General features: G+C 44.7%; 1 protein-coding gene across 3 annotated transcripts in view; it reads left to right on the top strand.

The window, feature by feature from the left end:
• The window catches only part of CACNA2D3 (calcium voltage-gated channel auxiliary subunit alpha2delta 3), an 863447-nt gene that overhangs the window by 551392 nt on the left and 293675 nt on the right, over window positions 1-18380 (top strand). For all 3 annotated transcript variants that reach the window (XM_044253365.1, XM_044253364.1, XM_044253363.1), the window contains one exon: window positions 9368-9446. In XM_044253365.1, the coding sequence (XP_044109300.1) occupies window positions 9368-9446 (79 nt within the window). The remainder of the gene's footprint in view (window positions 1-9367; window positions 9447-18380) is intronic.

Here is an 18380-nt window from a genome sequence, read left to right as displayed (position 1 = left end):
TTTATGGTATGGCCAGTCAAGATAATGTTTGAGTGCTAGCTCCATGCCAAACACTGCATTGGATTCTATGGATTAAAAAATGAATGAGATGGGGGTTCTATCTGTCCATTCTATCCCTCCTCCTTTATTTAGATGTGGTCATCCAAAGGCCCCATGATGTAATGTGCAAACTCGGGATCTGTAGTGGTGCCTCTTCCTGGCATGTCCACCTTGTTCTTACATATTGAGGACTCATTCCCAATGTGAACTCTGGATCTGGTCATGGATGGCCAATATCTGGGGCTCACCAATCATTGGAGAAGGGGTGTATAAATGAACAAATGAACTTCTCTCTCAATTTGCAAGCACTGAAGATGAACAGCCCATTTTGATTGTCCAAAGAACACAATTTGCTTTTGAGAAATTGCGAGTACAGAATACAAGAAGTATATAAAACAGAGGTTCTTGACCTGGGATCCAAATGTGCCTTGGGAATCTGGGTCTTTGGTAGAGGAGATGCCCCATATCTCATGACTCTTATTTGAAATAGTAAATGTACAACTTTAGGCATTTTTTGTAGGGGTAAAGTCCACAGCCTTTGCCAAAGTCTCAATGGCTCTTACAACTCTGCCAAGGTTAATAGAAGTTGTCATCACTGTGATTCCACTATTAGGGACTGTCAGTCCCATTATCCTTGGTAACGGCAGATATCAGTGATAACTCCTTAACACCCTCCCCTGGGAGGGATCCTCTTCTTCACCCACAATAGTGCATTTCCTCTTTAACCAGACCTCTGGGCAGGGTTGGGTAGGGGGTGTCTGTGGATGGGAAATTTGGCTTTCCTCAGCTCACTTTGTTGAGTTTTACTGCAGCAAATTGTCTCAAATATACTTAGATGCAACTCTCTGCCTGGAATTCACTGCTTCTGACCTGCACTTGCAACCATTACCAGGTTTGCTCTCACCCACCAGGAGTGGGTGGATGATCCACATGCTAGCCACACATAAGGGTAGTACAGCCTGAGGGTTTAACTAACTTGCTCAAGTTCACCAAGCCAGTAAGTGTGGTGCTGGCCGACCTGGATCCCAGGTCTCCTGATTCCCAGCTGTTTTGAGGGTACTCAGTATTTATTTGAATCAGACATGGTAAGGCGCACAGACGTAGAAATGCCTGATGTGAAGGAAATTTGTTATCCTGGTAGTCCCCTAGAAGCGAGGGGCATGCCTTACCCCATGGAGCTGCACCAAGGGGAAGGACCAAGGCAAGGTGAGTGGGCAAAGAGAGAGAGGGAGAGGGAACTAGAGGGCTGAAGGCTTGTCGTGATTTCCATGGGAAGAAAGAGGCAAAGCAGGGCAAGCAGGCTTAGGGTTGAATAATACTGGTGGGTATCGGAGCACTGGGGCTTTCCCTTGCTGTCTGGTACCAGGCCATGGAGCAATTAGGGTAGGCGGCTAAATGGTGAGAATGTAAACAGCTGGTAAAAAGAGGAGTTGGCTTTGGTTTGTTTGCATTCACAGATGCACTCACCGCCAAGTCATTTGTTACCTATAGGAATTAGCGAACCCTCGGAGAGGTACTTCCTCCAAGGCAGCAAGGTCCCAGGTGTCAGAGCCTCAAAAATACAGAACCAAAAAAGACATAATTAATATTCTGGCTTTGCCTCCTGGATGAAGTCCATGGGGCTAGACAGTTGAGTGAATTGTGTCACTCCCTTTGAGGATGTTTGTCACTTGGCTCCTCGCTGCTCCGTGAAACAGTGTCATAGCCTGTGTTCTCCCACGCGAACTCAGCTCACGTCTCTGAGCAACTCAGAGACACCTTCTCCTTCACCTTGACAAAACGCGTGGGCATGACGCTGGACTTGAGTCTTCCTGCTCAGAAGATCACACATGGCGTTTTTTTCTGAATTGGGATATTTTTAATACCACACATGAAGTATCAGGCACTGTGCTGGAGAGGAAAGAGATTATACAGACTCATAGAGCATCCCCCCCAATGACAGTCCATTTATCATAATGATCTATGATATTCATTTGTTGAGATTTTATTACTTTTGTAATCTAATTCAATTTGTCCCATCTTACTGTGGCTCAGGGCAGTGTTCCCTTATGTGCTTCTCCTCATCATTTGGATAAGGTTGTTTCTTCTTTTATTTTGAGCATGATGGCTTCTAGATTAAAACGGCCTGCTCAATATAACTGTTTCCATTGGCATCGACCTTCTTTGGGGCTACCTCTGCCCTTGCAGTGCTTTTGTGAAGACGTTATTGGCAGTAATTGATGGAGCATTGGGGCAATAATCATACAAGTTCCAGCCCTGGTCTTCTACTTTGAGTTTAACGATTTTATTCAGGGGTGCTTCTCTGCACTGGAATTCATTGAAACGAGCAAATGGGAAAAGTAGGTTAGGAATATCTTTTGTGAAGATACAGATTAAGAACATACTCAGTAATAGTAAATTGGTCTTTAAGACATAAAGACAGGGGACGTATTTCTAAAGTCGACATTGCACACCGTTTTTGAGAAATCCTGGAGGTGTTTTAGGGAATAATTGAGTTGGGCAGTGAGTCTGAAGGGCCATGAGCAGGTAGGAGAACATGAAAGTGAGTCACATGCTTATTTAAAGAGGCTGCCTCTCGGCTGAATGAAAATTTGGGACCCATGGATGTGGGCCCTCAGAGGTTCTAGGCCATTCTTTTAACAAGTCCCATTTATATGTATAATCCATTTAAATTGCATGTTTAATAAGGTGTAAATATTAGATTTATAGTTAAACATTATTTTTAAATGAAAGGTTTTTTTTTTTTTAATAAATGTAAAGACTATATATTTGGAGGCTTCTAAGTGTTCTGTCCTCAGCCCTTTCCTCGGTATGTGGGAGCAAGAGTGGGGTAATCGTCACTTCAGGGAGCAGCTTTGGGTGTGTAGATTCGGCTCTAGCTGCAGACATGTGGGTACAGATCTGCCCTTTCATAGAGGGACAAAGAAGGGCAGATGGCAGACCCTGCTTACCCAGTCTGGTTGATGTGTGATGTTCATGCCTAATTGGAAGAAAAAAGTTTGTGCCTAAACTTTAAAAAAGAAAAAAATGTCCTTTTGATCCATCACTTCTTTTTCTTTTTTTTTTTTTTTTAAACCACATGTAGGATTATAAATTCCTGGAAGGTTACCCTCAATCCTTAGCAATCTATAGAAACACACTTGTTTGAAATGGTTTTAATGGTTTCTTAATTCCTGGTTCCATTTGCCTTTGCTGAGCCCTCATCTTCTCAGTGTTTTTTTTTTATAACATGTTGGCGTCAGTCTTACCTATGTCAGACCCACCATGGGTGCTTTGTAAAAATGTAGATCCGTGACCTACTTAGTCTAAGTCTCTGGAAGGGGGTGTTGGAGTAATGTATGATTCAAGGTCCCTGGCAGTTTTGATGTCCAGTGAAGTCTAAGAGCTCTCCCGACCCTGGCCAGAGCTACTGTCATCTCTTATCTGGAACACATCAGTGGCCTCCTACTTCAAGTGTCTCTGCTTCTACCCTGTCTCTCTCTGCCTGTGGTCTTCAAACTTAGTTGCACACTGGAACCAAGGGAGATTAAGAGACCGTCTGCTCCCGAGGATCTGATTTATTTACACTTGGATGAGACCTGGGCATTCAGAATTGTAAGAACATCACAGGAAAATCAAATGGGCAGCCAAGTTAAGCATGACTTGTTCTCCACATTGTAGACAGACTTATCCTTTTACAAGATCATGTGTGACTCACGTCAGGCTTCTAGGCAGTCTCTTCTGTGGTTCTGTTCTCTACCAGTGGTTGCAAGGGCCCTATTGTCTGTCCACATTCATTCTCCATGACTTGTCCTGGTTGACTGCACTCCATTTCCATTGGTTTCTTCAGTATCCCTTGAGCATGCCTATCTCAAGGGTTTCAGACCTTCTGTTCCCTTCACCTGGAACATTCTTCCCCAATAGCCATGTGTCTTGTTCCGCCCCACCCCCTGCCCCTGTTTTGTTCAGATCCCTAATCACATGTCACCTTATCAGGGAGGGGGTTCCTTCCTCTCTTCCTAAAGTAGCAGCTTTCATCCCTCTCCATTGCCTTACCCTGCTTTATTCTCTTCATAAGCATTAAGTCTTACAAATAAATGTTAGATACAAATTTGCCATTAATTATCTGTCTCACCTTCATGAAAATGTAAACTCCCTGAAGACAGAGTGTTTGTCTTGTTTATCCATTTTATTCCCAACACCAAACCCCATTATGAGCACAATGGCTTCTAGAATAAAGCCAAGAATGGTCCCTGGTTCATAGTAGGTGCTCAGAAGCTACTTGTGACAGATGGGTGAGGACTTGCTACTCTTGGACTGTCTCAAAAGCATGATCGTCAGTGATACCCTGTTCATTACCAAAGGGAACGTGTGTGGGGGGGTGGCAATCTGCTTTCTGGTTGTGCTGTGCCCATGATAGTTCTGTTGGCACGCACTCTTTTTCCTCTATTTTAATGACTATAGAAAGAATAAATTTGGTTCATTATTAAAAACTCAAACTACCTCTATTCACCCACGTTGAGAGGAATGGTACCCCTCAAATTTCTGGTGAGAACAACATCTACATGAGTCACAGCATCATTTGTTTTTTTTGGAAAAACAGGATTGAGTTTTTTGTTTGTTTCACTTGGGAAATTTTATACTAAGTAGATTAAATTAAGTGACTTTGAACTTTGAAATGTCCACATTCTAACATTTTATTAAGCTTAATTGGGTTTACAGAACATTTAAAGACCATACAAAATTACATGGGAGATCAAAATGAACTAATAGGTTGATGCAGACTTTTTTCCCCCTGCCTTTGTGCTGCTTTAACAAAAGTGGTGCCTTCATGCCTACAGAAAATGGGCACAAAGGCCTGACTTTCTGGGGAGCTTTGGTGTGTCCTGTTCCTGCTGTGGTCTGAACCGTGCCACAGTTCTGTTCTTGATATTCGGTGCTGTGAACTTGGCTTCCGGAATGACCTCTGACCTGAGAAGTATTCGGGCTCGAGGCGGACTTGTGACTATGTCTTTAGCGGTGCTTCTTGGGGAAGAAATCTCTGATTGTTGGAAATAAAATCTATCAGGTTACAGAATCTGCTAGTGATAGAAGTGAGGAGCAATTTGATTATGTTACTCCTGAAGGTTTTGCACTGAGTTAATTGAGTCGTGGAGCATGGCCGCCCACCAGGGAAGATGCAGGGCTGGGTAGTAATGTCTCTTCCAGTGTGACATTTTCACCACTATGGTGATTCTTCCTAGATCCTTACAGAATAGTTGAGGAAGTTGCAGTGTGATTACTTTCTCCTCATTTAAAATGATCTTTCAGGGACGCCTGGGTGGCTCAGTGGGTTGAGCATCTGCCTTTGACTCAGGTCATGATCTCAGGGTTCTGGGATCGAGACCCGCATCAGGTTCTCTGCTCATCAGGAAGCCTGCTTCCCCCTCTTTCTCTGCCTGCCTCTCTGCATACCTGTGATCTCTCTCTCTCTGTCAAATAAATAAAATCGTTTTAAAAAACATTTTAGGGCACCTGGGTGGCTCAGTAAGTTAGGCTCACTGAGTTAGACCTCAGTGCCTTCGGCTCAGGTCATGGTCTCAGAGTCCTGGGATCAAGCCCTGCATAGGGCTCTCTGCTCAGCATGGGGCCTGTTTCCCCCTCTCTCTCTGCCTGCCATTCTGCCTACTTGTGTTCTCTCTTTGTCAAGGAAATAAATAAAATCTTTAATAAATAAAGTAAAAAAGTAACATCTTTCATTATTAAAGCAATACTTGTTCACTTGTAAAAACACTGAAGAGGTAAAAAGTGACACAAAAAGTCTAAATCCCCTTGAAGAAAAATAGGGTTTTATGTTCTCCAATATCCTACAACTTTCTTTTCTCCCCTTACTAATTGATAATGGATGCCTTTCTACATAAGTATATGGCTACATGGTATTCCACTCCGTGAATACACTATAACCTTTTTAGCCAATCAGCTGTCAAGAGACACTCAAGCTCTAACACTTTTCGACTATTACAGATCACGAGGAGGAGCATTCTTTTTCTGTGTATTTGTGAAATGTATAAAATGAAATTACAGGGTTTTAAGAAGCTGTGCAACTCTATTATTTTTTCCATATGCCTACCACTTCCTGTCATCTTTAATACCCACTTGGCCCCTCCAGACATTTTATTTGGTATCTGGGTTATAAGATAAATGCCTAGAGGTAGAATTACTGGGCCTGAAAAAATTACAAATATAAATAGCTTTGGATATTGTTAAATTGCTCTCCAAAATATTTATTTTGGAGTAAAATGCCTTCTCTTTTGTTGCCAGTTGAAAGGCATCATTGTGAGAAATCCAGGGCGTGAACCGAGTATCATTTGATGATGTTTATTTTATAGGCAGAGATGTGACAAGTCATTCCCCTGCCGTTTCAACTCAGATAAGGAGGCCAGTCCGCTGGGAGCCAAGGGCGCCACATAAATGGAAATATTGAACGTGATTCTGATTCTCTTTCATAAGCAATACAATAAAATGCAAACCAACAAAATAAATATGATGTGTATAAATCCCTTAGCATGCACCTGACCCCGGGGGATGGTGCTAGCTGTGGGGAGCCAGGGCAGTGGTGTAGGAACATGGTGGGGGTGTGGGGGCAGGGATGCTGGTATCCGTTATTGTGGTTATTGTTAGCACAATTATTCTTGAGCAGTCATGTCTGGTCGGAAGTTTGGCACAATCCTACTGGTTTTCCAAACGGGTTGCCATCTATTTAAGTGAGGAATTATAGATGTTTGGCCAATGATTCCCAGCACTGTTCTGGAGTTTTAACTATGCTGCTGAGAGAGAACTCAGTTCATCCTGAGCTGCTGCTTCTGGATGGCAGGGGAGATTTGGTATGTGTAGGTAGCTTTCCTTGAAAACCAGTGGGCTGCTCTGTGCCAGATCTTTTCCTCTTTGCCCACAAAGGTAGACTCCTGGCTTCATCTGCTAATAGCTGTCCTTTAAGCCTTCTGCTTTGTTAAGAACCAGTGGAGATGCAAGATTTGATAGGTTTTGTGTTTTCCCTTTATTAAATAGCTTAAATTTGAAAGAAAGGTGAAGATGTATGAAAAAAACAGTGGTCTGGGTCTTTTGAGACCAAAAGACCAAAGGTCTTTTGAGACTTTTGAGACTCAAAAGACCCAGACCACTTTGCATGCATGCTCTGGACCATGGGGCTGGTTGGGGTTTTCTAAATGGACAGACACAGCATCTTCAGGAGATTGAGAGGAGGCCCCAGTGTTATCCTGAGGTCGCTGAAGACCTTTCCCATTGAATCAGAACTTGATGAAATTAAGCAAATCATTTTATTTAACTGAACCTCAGTTTCCCCCTTAATCAAACATCTTCAGCTAAATGCCAACAGTGGCCAGGCAGGAAAAGTAAGTAGGGAAGTGACTTCTTTTGGGTGGTGGGGAAGTCAGTGATAACTACCTTTGGCCAAATAAGGCTTCCTCTTTTCTCTCTCTCTCTTTTTTTTTTCCCCTGAAAGAAACCAGAATCTCCCAATTAAAAATAATAATAAATAAATAAATAAATAAATAAATAACATATCCTTTCTCTGTCAGTGTGACTCCATTAGGAATAGTGTGGAAAAGAGTGAAGGGAATAAAGAGAAGCAAAGTTCTCTTTGCCTGCTCAGTGACCCAGGAAGTCCCCTAGGAGCTGTGGTGGATGGAAGGTCTGCTTTGGTGCACACAAAGGAGAACTGGCCAAGGTGACATCATGACAATGTGTATTTCAACATTTCTCTCTAAGCTAACTCCCAAGTTACGATGCCCAGATAAGAGAAGATTTATAGTTAAAATCGGGGGCACCTGGCCAGCTCAGTCAGTAGAGCACACAGATCTTGAACTTGGGGTTGTGAGTTCAAGCCCCACATTGAGTGTGGAGCCTACTTTTTTTTTTTTAAAAGATTTTATTTATTTATTTGACAGAGATCACAAGCCGGCAGAGAGGCAGGCAGAGAGAAAGGAGGGAACAGGCTCCCTGATGAGCAGAGAACCCAATGCGGGGCTCGATCCCAGGACCCTGGGATCATGACCTGAGCTGAGGGCAGAGGCTTTAACCCACTGAGCTACCTAGGGGCCCCATGGAGCCTACTTTTAAAAATATTCATTCATTCATTCATTCATTCATTCATCCATTCACTAAAGCAAAATCTGCCTTTTTTATACTCAGCTAGGAACATTCATATGTTTGTACCAATTCATGTATTGAGCTTTAACGTTCCAAGCACTGTTCTCCATTAGGACACAGCCAGGAGAAAGAGACATCCCCACCCTTCCCTGGGTCAGGGGCACAGTCTGTGGAGATCAACCTCACAGATGTAATTGCACAAGATACTACTTCACAACAACTATAGTAAAGGCCCTGAAGGAGCAGTGGCTCCTTCACAACAACTATAGTAAAGGCCCTGAACCAGTCTCGGTGGGCTGGACATCAGCTGGGGTCACATGCCTAGCATCTTCATCTGATGGCATGTCTTCCTTTAACTTGGCCACAGGGAGGTAGTCATGGGGCTGTGCATGGCCTCCAGCAGAGTTTTGCTTGGACTGGGTACTGTTGGCCTACGTACTGTTTTAACTTTGAATTCAAGGGCTGCACCCCTTTTAATCCCCTATCTTTCTTCCATCTAACCCTCAAGTACTACTTTGGGAGAGGGGTGGTGCTTTGTTTCAAAGGATTCTGGCCTCATGAGAGAGAGTTGAGAAAGCAATAGAAAATGAGAGAGCCAAGGTTTTACACGTGCTCTCTGCTCTTCGGGAGCCAAAAGCTTAAGAAGGTTAGAAAGAGTCCCCATTGGTCTCCTGGCTACAGGCCATGCCTCTGGACCCAGTTAATTACCTTCTAAAATCGTGCCAGACACCACAGATGGTAAGAGTGTCTGCAGCTTGTCCTCACCATTGCGGGGGAACGTTGAGGGTCTTTTGGTGGCGTTTGTATTCCCAAGAAGAGCACACTGTGCGTTTCCTGTGTGGATGAGGAAAATGATTACGGATTCGGTCCAGACCGAGATGGTCCTTGTCCATATGTGTGCACCCCACCCCTCCCCCGGGCCCACGCTGCTGCCCATTTCCTATTTCAAGTCGCTCTCCTCTGTCGTGAGTTGCACACCGAAAAACGACCATGGCCAGTGCCATATGGTTGAAAAGATCAAAGCCTCCACTTTTGAATATATTTCTAGCTGACTGTGCTTCAAATGTCTTAAATATGTTCCTACAGATGGGAAGCCTGGGGCATTGAAGAGGAAAAGCACATGTGCGGGAGCCCCGCATGTGGTCTGGGCAGCACGGTGAAAGGTGCATATCGCTGATGCCTGTGCTCCTCTTCCTCCCAGGTCCGCATCTTCACCTACCTCATTGGGCGAGAGGCTGCTTTTGCAGACAATCTCAAGTGGATGGCTTGTGCCAACAAAGGTAGGTTCTCCCCATGTGCTGGACACCCAAGAACTTCCCCTTGAGTGCACCAAAGATGGGATAGTCAAGAGAAAACAGTAAGTTCTCAGATGAGGCTATGAGTTCTAAGATAAGATTTGGGTATTTCTAAGTGGTATGTGATAGACTTGAAACAACTTCTCCCAAAATATGTTGACAGATTTTGAGGACATCGTCAAGTGGAGTGGTTAAGCCTCTGCACTCTGCCGCGTAGTAGCTGGGTGAGCTTGGGAGAATTACTGTCCATCAGCAATTAACTGTCCATAAAATATATCTATGTGCTCACTCCCCATTCTCCGTCCCCTTGCAGTTAGGTGGGGCCTGCAGTTAGGTGGGGCCTCAAGACGGGTTCTGGCCAGTAGGCTGTGAACAAAACCGAGCTGGGTCATTTCTGGGCTAAAGCTTTTCGGAACTGGTGTGATAGTGTCCATACTCTGTTCTCCTGCTGTTGTGAACTCTAAAAACTCCGTGTTCCAGATGGAGTAGTCATGGAATGACTTCAGCCTGGTTCCCTGAGTGACCACCAGGAACTGTTGCCCTTCTACTCCTCCTGCCAGCCCACATGGATATATATATGTGTAATCAATAACCCTTTGCGCGAAGCCACTGAGATTTCCAGTTTGATACGTTCCCATAGCGTAACTTAGCCTACTTAACCTGATTAAATTCATTAACTTTAAACAGCCTCAATGTTCTGATCTTTGAAATCAGGATGTTGAGAATACTTCTCCCTTTGATTCCTACTAAATATCAAGATTAATGAAATAGTGTAGATTAGGTGCCTGGTCCAGTGCTGGGACATGGTAAGTGCTCAGTAACCATTGCCTTTTCCATATTCTGGAGTCTATTGATTAAGAATCCCCTGTTGTGTGTTGGAAACAACGGTTTGGGGAAGGCAGAGGGAGGAAAAGAATAGGGCTTTCTCATTTATGAAGGGCTTCCTTCCTTTCATGCTACACACGACCAAGAAGGCAAAGCATAGGCGGCAAATAGGTGGTAGAGTCCAGGCTACTGGAGTCTTGACCCAGACTCCTGGAGTTCAAATCCAGCCTCCACCGTCCACCACCCACATACAAGTTACCAAACCTCTCTGTACCTACTTTGTGTCACCTACAGAAGAGGGGTAGTGATGACACGTGCCCCAGCTGTTGTTAGCCTGAAATGAGGCTGTGCAGGTCAAGCTGGGAGCACAGTGCCTGGCACATGAATGCCTCATTATTTCCTGGTGCCATTTTGATCTGCAAGCATGTCCTCTTTCTTCCTCAGAGGCTACATGCTCCATGAGAGTAGCCTTTAGCTCTGATTACATCATGAGCACCGGAGGAGCGCCCAGCCTCCTGTCTTACTCAGAATGAGTGCTCATTTAATGTTTGAAAAATGAGTAAATTTCTGTAAACACTAATAAAGGAAGACATGTCCTATCGCAAGGTACACTGGTTGTGATGGACATAGGTGGTCTTTTTTTTAATATTGTCTCCTAAGCCATCCATTATTTTTAAAAGTTCCAGAGTTTGTGCCTCCGTGGAGGAAAGAGGATTCCATGAAGAGTTTGCACATCTCAGCTCTTAAGAAAAAGTTATTTCAGTTGCAAGCAAGCAAAGTTGCTCTCTGAAATTAAAAAGAGGAGTGTTTTTGGAGAGGAAAAGAAGCGACTCAAGAGCCCAGAGTGGGAAGAGAAGCTCACGTCTCATGAGGAACCAGGGAGCTGAGTTTCAGTTCTTTTCCTCCTTGATTTCTTTCATTGCTCTTTGGCATTCTTCCTCTCTGTAGACAGACCCCCCACCACATGGTACAATCTAGAAATGACCACCCCATGCCATGCACACTCATCTGTCCACACAACACACTGTGGGCAGGAAATGGTATTAGGACAAAGAGTTTGTATCTTCTCTACTTGAGACTGATCAGCACTTTATTATTTTTTTTAATTTTAATTTTATTTTTTTAATTTTTTTAAATTTATTTTTTAAATTAATTTATTTATTTTCAGAATAACAGTATTCATTATTTTTTCACCACACCCAGTGCTCCATGCAATCTGTGCCCTCTATAATACCCACCACCTGGTACCCTAACCTCCCACCCCCCCGCCACTTCAAACCCCTCAGATTGTTTTTCAGAGTCCATAGTCTCTCATGATTCACCTCCTCTTCCAATATACCCCAACTCCCTTCTCCTCTCTAACTCCCCATGTCCTCCATGCTATTTGTTATGCTCCACAAATAAGTGAAACCATATGATAATTGACTCTCTCTGCTTGACTTATTTCATTCAGTATAATCTCTTCCAGTCCCGCCAATGTTGCTACAAAATTTGGGTATTCATCCTTTTTGATGGAGGCATAATACTCCATAGTGTATATGGACCACATCTTCCTTATCCATTCGTCCGTTGAAGGGCATCTTGTTTTTTTCCACAGTTTGGCGACCGTGGCCGTTGCTGCTATAAACATTGGGGTACAGATGGCCCTTCTTTTCACTACATCTGTATCTTTGGGGTAAATACCCAGGAGTGCAATTGCAGGGTCATAGGGAAGTTCTGTTTTTAATTTCTTGAGGAATCTCCACACTATTCTCCAAAGTGGCTGCACCAACTTGCATTCCCACCAACAGTGTAAGAGGGTTCCCCTTTCTCCACATCCTCTCCAACACATGTTGTTTCCTGTCTTGTTAATTTTGGCCATTCTAACTGGTGTAAGGTGATATCTCAATGTGGTTTTAATTTGAATCTCCCTAATGGCTAGTGATGATGAACATTTTTTCATGTGTCTGATAGCCATTTGTATGTCTTCATTGGAGAAGTGTCTGTTCATATCTTCTGCCCATTTTTTGGTATGATTGCCTGTTTTGTGTGTGTTGAGTTTGAGGAGTTTATTATAGATCCTGGATATCAACCTTTTGTCTGCACTGTCATTTGCAAATATCTTCTCCCATTCTGTGGGTTGCCTCTTTGTTTTCTTGACCGTTTCCTTTGCTGTGCAGAAGCTTTTGATTTTGATGAAGTCCCAAAAGTTCAGCACTTTAAATTCAATTTCAAGTCCCTTCCTTCTCCCAGAAAAGATGATGACCCCCGCCCCCAAGCTTGGGGTAGGACTCCCCACTGCTGAACTGGGTGTGGGCGAAGGTAAGCCCATGGAGAAAAACAGATGCATCCTGGCAGGGTCTCAGCGCCCTGGTTGGGTGGACATAAGAAGTGAGTCGTGAAAACATACGTGGCCAAGCAAATGAACATTGCTCACCTTCCCTTTGCTCGACACTGTTTTGAATTATCTGCTTCTACTTGGAACCATCTTTTAAGCTAGTGTCAGTTTCCTCCATCTAAAAAGTAGACAGCTGCATGGGAGGTCTTAATGTTTCCTTGAAGGGCTAACGTAACTCCTTTTACGATGATTTCAGTTTATTGGCCGGCTGGCCTCACCAAAAGGTATCAGCAATTTGGATCGTCTCAGAATAATGCATCTGGCTTCACTTCAGGCCAAAGTTCAGGGCCAAAGTACAAAGTACAGATTTCCTTTGAGTGAAGAGACCATTGTTGAAATAGGTTTTGGAACTTTGTTGACATTTAAAAACCTTGAGCGAGCTATACACTTCTCCCCATTTTTTCCTTTATTTTGTGGTCTTGAAAAGAAGGAGTTCCTTTCCATTTTCAAATTTTTAAAAATGTTGCTGTTATTCCTGCCACATCAGATTTGCCATCCTTCCCCACCAGCTAGTATGCCTTTAGTCATGGGTTCTTGTTTTTACCACTGTCTGTGTCCAGCTGATGAAAATTACTCAAATTGAAGTCTTGTCTTAATCAACTAATATTACACCATAATTTAGTTTTAGTCATTGTTTATAAGAATCTTCGAAGCATCCTTTTGAAGACAATTTGGTCAACTCTGAGTATTCCAGGGCCTGGCTATAGAATGGAGCCCTTTAGATTTAGAAAGTCTGAGTGCAGCAGCTTGGAAAACCCAAGGAGGTAATAGTAGATGCTTAGCTGGCCAGGCCATTGGATTCCACAGTGATCCTCCTTCTCTTCCTGTATAAATCCGGTCATCGCCTTCCCTGCCAAAGCAAGTCTCTCTGAAGAGGTCTGCCTTCCTTACTCTGCTTCTTTTCTGAAGGGCCTTGGGAATAAAATGTCATTGTTTGCCACTCTTCAAAGTAACAGTTGCCATCAAAATGTTAGGTTCCAGTCATCTGTGCCCATATAAACATTGGCTTCACGTTGCGTCAGTTATGGGGTTTTGGACCACGTAACATCGGTGAGCAAGTATTCTTCTATGGTCATTAATTAAATCATTGTTTATAGTCTCAGATTGTTATAGTATAGAGGCAGCATAACATTTTTCATCTCAAGTGACATGAGGTCCAGAGGGGGCTCCCCCCCTTACATATTTTCTCCCTGAGTCAGCCAAGTTCTTCAGTGAAATGAAGCATTAGCGCTCGGGGACCAAAACAGACCCAGGGAGAGCCCAGGGGAGCCCAAGGAGAAGCCTGCTGGCTCACCGGCCAAAGTGACTCAGGAGTCATAGGACCAGCACCGACCTTTCCCCTGGTTCGGTGGCTGAGAACCCACGATCGGTAGAGGTCCTCTCACTGGGAAGTCTGGTAGCCAAGGACACAGTTCTCAGCCAGTGCGCCTCAGACACTGTCCCCTGGAAACGGATTCCTGGGGACTCCCACAGCCGTGGCAGGGGTTCTCTGCCTTGTCCAATCTCCTAGCAAAAACCAGAGAGGCCTGGAGCTCATGGGTTTGTTTCATTTTATGCATAACTAGGTCCTATCATGAGGGAGCCAGCCCTAATGAGGCAAAGCAGCAAGCCATTTTAAATACATTAAAACAATCATTGCCACTGTAGAATGGCTCGTGGAATTTAAAGCTCTGCTTTCACACTATTGGATAAACAAGTGAACTGGGGAAGCAGAAGAGAGGGGCTGACTAGCCCAGATATTCCATAAAGCCATGATGACCTTCTCTAACGTTCAGTGTGCCAAGATTTTAAATAAGCACTGCCTGATTCTCCTTCAGAAATCATGGTGAAGGGAGTGTTTTCCAGCTGTGCAAATAAAGAAGGGCCTCTGTGTTTGGGTTCTCAACCAATCCGTCATCGTTAGGTCAAATGGAAACACCACATGAGTCTCTCTTGGTTGTCTGCTCAGCTTGTCCCTTCTTGATGGGTTAATGGTCATTTTCTCATTTGAAAGAGCTCTGGTGGACTGAGCCCTCCTCAGAAGTTCAGACCCACATTCTTTATCAAAAAATTATGAACTACACTCTACCTTTCCAACTGTCTTGTTGCCTCACTAAATTTATGAGGCCAGAATGGTTGTAGGTAGGGTTGAGTGAAAAGTGGAGATTAAAACATTTTGCCATTTTGGAACAGGTGGGAGAAGGCAAAAATGCCATTCCGATATATTTGTGTAATGCTTTTTAAAAATTTTTGTACCTTTTGACTAATATCTCCGTGATTCCTCAAAAACTCCCCCTCCCTTTCATCCCTGGTAACCCCATTCTACTCTCTGGTTCTATACCATGTTTGGATTTTTTTGATTCCATGTAGAGTTCACATATAAGTGATATCATATAGTATTAGTATTTCTTTGTCTGACTTATCTCATTTAACATGGTGGCCTCAGTGTCCATCCGTGTTGTCCCAATGGCAGGACTTCCTTCTTTCTCATGGCTCCGTAATACTCCAGGGGGTACATTCTGTATAACACGAGGATTGGAGTGGAGAGGACGATGGTGATGAAGCTGAAGATGGGGGTGTGTTGTCAGTCACAGCTAGGCATGCTCAGTGATAGGTAGAGTGCCAAGGACATCTGTATATTATCTCTTTTTACCTCTTAGTCCTTTTAGAGGGGCATGAGCAGGGAACAGACCCAGAGCAACTGGCACCTTGCCCCAGGTTAGCAGCCCACGGATGGCAGAGCCAGGATTCAGGCCCAACAGATCCGAAGCCTAAGCTTACCTCCTCATCAGGCCCTGAGGTCACCTCTCTCTGGGACGAAGAAAGACCTGTTTCAAGGAAGAATTTTGCATGCGTCCCATAATAGGAGAGAATCTAGAACATGACATTTAGATATTGAGGCAGGATTTTAATATGCCATAGCTAATAAAGGCTGGACGAGGATTTACACCCAGCTGATGTGACCCACAAGTGGTCGTGCCCCCGCCTGTGTAGGCCTGTGGTCCAGTTGCTGACATTTTACAAATGGGGACACTCGGGCTCTGAGAGGAGACGAGGTAGGGGCATTTGGCTCAGCGACAGAGCTGCACACAGGCCAGCATTCCTAGCTCTACTGCCTGATCCTTCAAATTATTTTTTCTAGCATACCATTTGAAATTAAAAGTGTCCTCTTATTCACCAAGAAAAAGGTTTGCCCCTAAGGGGGAGGTTTGGGGATGACTCTGATAGCTTCATGCTCAGGAGAGATGCCCACAGAGGCATCTGGGTGCCCTGCCCTGGGGTGGGGGGACGTCCTCTCCCAGTGGGTTCTTTCCAACTCACCGAACATGCACCCCTCAGCTCTCAGGGCCAGTAGACTTCTTCCTCAGTCTCTATGAAATGATCAGGAATCGTAGAGACAGAAACCTGTTTGCAAGCTGTGCATTTCTCTACAGAAATAAGTGCTTTTTCAGTAGTGCATGCTGTTGACAGGGAGGAGGAATTGGGAGGACTGGGAGGGTCTTCCAAGTACACTGCTGCTCCCTTAGCGAATGCAAATCCGCCCCCCCACCCCGCCCTGGCCCACGCCATTGCCCTGGCAAGACTGAAATCTGGGTACCGGCTTGCTTGTTTCAGGCGGGTCTTCCTTAAGAGGGCAAAAGCCTTTGGGAAGACTCACCAGGAGCAGTGTCCATTGCACCCAAGGTGGAAAGAGGACCTTGGCCTGTAAGTTGAGGTGCCCAGCCAGAGACTCCCACCGAGGAGCGGCCTCGTGAGGCCCTCAGCTCCAGCCCGGCTGCAGAGCTGAATATCAAATGACATGCTGGGGGGCATCGTCTGCCGAGGCCTCTTTTAGACAAGGGCCCTTAGGACATCTCGAACTGAGGGCGGTAAAATCTCAGAAACACGAAACACCAGGCTGCACGTGGTTGATCTCACTGAAGAGTGGTAACCCAGAGTTCACAGAAGGCTCTGCGAGGGAATAAGGTAAATAAATCGATGTTAGGTAGAAAAATGAGCAGACCACTTGTTATTACAAGTAGATGGCTAATTCCAGCATTAATTAGTCCTTGGTAATTACCAAATGATTGCTGATTCTGTTTTCTTGCATGATCTATGAAGTCCAAAAAGGCACATTAAAGAAGAGAATAAACATTTAAGAGCTAGAATTTAAAAGAAATGAAAGTGAGGGGCGGGAGGAGGGAAGGTGGCCAGTCCGGAGAGTGCAGAGGGAAAATAAGGGGGATACCTCCAGTTGCAGCCAAGGCGTCCAGCCCTCAGGGACTTCCTGTTATCCATCAAAAGGTACATTTGTTAACTAAAACTTCTATGAAAATATTGAAACACAAAAAAGAGCCTTTCCAAAAGGTTTTAGGTTTTAATGGATTGGGGTTAGATGATAAATTTGCAGTGTACAGTACTCATAGCATTTTTGTAACTTCAGCTTCTTTTTTATACATCTGCATCTCTGAGATAAAACTCAGAACTGTGATCTGGATTTTCAGTAGATCTTCAGTGCTAATTACTGAGCATTTCCCAGGAACCTCAGAGAGCCCCACATTTCCCAACCCCATCCTCAACCTTCTCAGTTACCCAGACACAAACAGCCCATGAGGGGTGCCCTCCTGGGACAGGACCTCCAAACAGCCGTGCGTGACCCTTCCCAATAAATGTTTCTGGTGGTTAAGAGCAGAGACTTTGGAATCTGATGGACTTAGATTTGAATCGATCCAGGTTAAATTACTGTGGTTTCTTTCCTGTCTATACAGTGAGCACACAAGTTGGGCTCTTGCGTGGCCCCGGTTCAGAGAGGCAAGGTGAATCACAGTCAGACCTCATGACTGTTCTTGCATTCCTCTTGGCTCCCCCGGACCTCTGGGCCTGGTTCTGAAAATGGCACTCTGGACAAGATGGGCACCAGCTTTTTGTAGATGTCATGGAGCTAATACTCCAGTGAAAGAGAGCAGAGTAAACAAAGAACGTGGTGGTGGGGTGAGGGGAATGAGTTCCGACAGCTGATCTCTGAACGATAGCAGAAGCCAGCCACGCTGGATAGAAGGAAGGTGTGCAGGGCCACCTGGATAGAAGGTGTGCAGGGCCAAGGGGGCAGCAAGGCCGAGGGGGCAGCAAGTGCTAAGGCCTGGGGTGGGGGTTAGGGGAGGAGCATGGCCTATGAGAGGAAGCAAAAGGCCAGGGAGCTGGGACAGTGAACAGGTGTGGGAGTGCAGAAGGGGATTTCGTCATGCAGGTGGAGAGGGGCCGGTTGAGGGAGATTCTTGGCGGTCAGGGTTAGAAGTTTGGATTTTATTCTAACTCTGAACAGAAGGTGTTTTAGGGTTTTAAGCAGGGAGGTGGTGATCTGCTTTATACTTTCAGATGATCCGTCTGACTGCCCAGAGGAGCCTAGATAACAAGGAGGGAGAGGGGCACGGAAGCTCTGGGGAAAAGATGGTGGAGTCTTGGGTTAGCTGGGAGCCATGGAGATGGGAGAGAGGATTTTCAATGTATCATAGAGGTAGGGCCAGAGGGACATGCCATTGGATTAGCTATGGGGTGGGGTGAGGAAATGATGACTATCAAAGATAATTCTTAAGTTTTTGGCCTAACTGGGCAGTGGCGCCATTTATTAAGATGAGAAAGACCCACCGGGGAAGGAATGGGTTTGGACAGGGAAACTGGGAGTTGGCTTTGGACAAGTTGAGTCTGAGAATCCCGTTACTCATCCCCATTGGAGGTGTCAGGTATACAGTTGGCTGTGG

Source organism: Neovison vison, chromosome 6 (genome assembly GCF_020171115.1).
Source record: "Neovison vison isolate M4711 chromosome 6, ASM_NN_V1, whole genome shotgun sequence".
Lineage (NCBI taxonomy): Eukaryota > Metazoa > Chordata > Mammalia > Carnivora > Mustelidae > Neogale > Neogale vison.
The sequence above is the reverse complement of the archived record's forward strand: the minus strand, read 5'-3'. Positions and strand labels throughout refer to the sequence as shown.